At 36.3% G+C, this 1815-nt stretch overlaps 1 protein-coding gene across 1 annotated transcript; it reads left to right on the forward strand.

Moving 5' to 3' along the window:
* The first annotated feature begins 311 nt into the window (after nt 1-311).
* Nucleotides 312-1143, forward strand: LOC114177399 (36.4 kDa proline-rich protein-like). Its single transcript, XM_028062724.1, has one exon. It carries the CDS (start codon nt 386-388, stop codon nt 902-904), a length of 519 nt encoding a protein of 172 aa, XP_027918525.1. The 5' UTR covers nt 312-385; the 3' UTR covers nt 905-1143.
* The last annotated feature ends 672 nt before the right edge of the window (nt 1144-1815 follow it).

Raw genomic sequence — 1815 nt, forward strand, 5'->3', positions numbered from 1 at the left:
GAGAGGCCGAATATTGCAAGCAAATTATGTGAAAATACAATGGAAATGTTCGAGACTGCACACAGGTTTCACACTCTGAGCAGCTCACGGATTGTACTGAACAAGTCACGGAGTCACTCTCGAAATTACAAAACCCCCAAACAAAACTCCAAAAACTTCAATCACCTCTCTCTCTATCTGTCGCTTAGAAGAAGCCTTCGTGGACGATGTTCTATGTACATGCTGCCGCGTGTAATACTCACCACCACCGGGTTCAATTTTTGTTCTCAGCTAAAGCTTAGTTAAATCACAGACTCCATATATATACAACATATTCACGCGTCTGGGAATATCAAACCCAATACATAGAACAGCAACAAGAAGAATTTAGAACCCCAAAGTCATCATGTCTCCAAAATCAAAAGCTAAAGCCATGTTCTTCATCTTGAAAATAACAATGTTAAACTTTTTGCCACCAATATATGCATGTGCTCCTTCTTGCACTCCGCCACGTCACCCCAAGCACCCACCGCATCACGGCGGAGGCAATCCAAAAGTATCCCCTCCTCTCCCACCGATCATAATCAACCCTCCGGTGGTGCCCCCGCCGGTGGTGATTTACCCTCCACCAAGCTCACCGCCGTACTCGCCGCCGCATCGGACATGCCCAATTGATGCCCTAAAATTGGGACTTTGCTTGGACGTGCTTGGGGGATTAGTGCATGTGGGGATAGGGGACCCAGTGGAGAACGTGTGCTGCCCCGTAATACAAGGGTTGCTTGACCTTGAAGCTGCTATTTGTCTCTGCACCGTTATTCGGGCTAAGCTTCTGAACCTGAATATCTTCTTACCTCTTGCACTTCAAGTTTTGATCACTTGTGGGAAGACTCCTCCACCTGGTTTTGTTTGTCCACCTCTGTACTGAACCACTGCATGTATGCATACACTACTTCATGGCTACTTCTTGTTTGTTACTGCTTAGTACTACACTACTAGATTAATATGTATGTCTCTTTCCTTCCTATTAGGGTTTCAGGGTTTATGTTATAACTCAGCATTTCTATGTGTATGGGTTTACGCTTTAATTACAATGCGCATATCTTTTAAATTTTCTTGTAATGAGTTAAGGATTCGAGTTAACTTCTTTGCAATGTCTTATTCACTTATTCATGCTCTGTTTGTTTTCTCCCTCTGCGGTCTCTCGGATAACGTAAACGAACACGCACCGACAGGGTTTACGTTATCAATTGGGAGAGTTCATCACCTCACCTGTGTATATGTTTTAGACAGTTTTTTTTTGTCTGTGCTTTTTTGTTAATTTTATAATTGTCAGATGAGATTGCTAAGATATATGTTCACAATTATTTTTCTAAAAAAAGATTTTTAAAATTTTATGGAAACGTTTAATTATGTCAGTCTTTAGGATTAAATTCTAATCCTTCAAATTTAGTTTTGGATATAAATTTAATTTTTTTCCTATATTAAAAATATAATTTTAGAATTTGGAAACCATCACCAAAAGTATTCAAATTTTGGGGATACAAAATTAATATCACAAATCATATAATCGAGTTAGTGATATTTAAGTGAGAAATCACTACATTAAATAACATACGACAATAATTTACAACAAAAATAATTAGTTGTTATGGTAACAAATTTATAAACAAAATAAATAGTTGTTATGGTAACAAATTTATAAACATTAGTATCTAAAATATTACTGACACTTTAATTAAGTTCTAAATTAATTTCTAATTAATTAATTATTAAAGTTATAAAAATATTTTATTTATAAAAATGAAAAAAAATAATATAGAAATAAAATAATGGGAA

The sequence above is a fragment of the Vigna unguiculata genome, chromosome 3 (genome assembly GCF_004118075.2).
Source record: "Vigna unguiculata cultivar IT97K-499-35 chromosome 3, ASM411807v1, whole genome shotgun sequence".
Classification (NCBI taxonomy): Eukaryota; Viridiplantae; Streptophyta; class Magnoliopsida; order Fabales; family Fabaceae; genus Vigna; species Vigna unguiculata.

Excerpts from the sequence above, each read along its gene's own strand:
- LOC114177399 (XM_028062724.1), top strand. The coding sequence starts at position 386 with ATGTCTCCAAAATCAAAAGCTAAAGCCATGTTCTTCATCTTGAAAATA.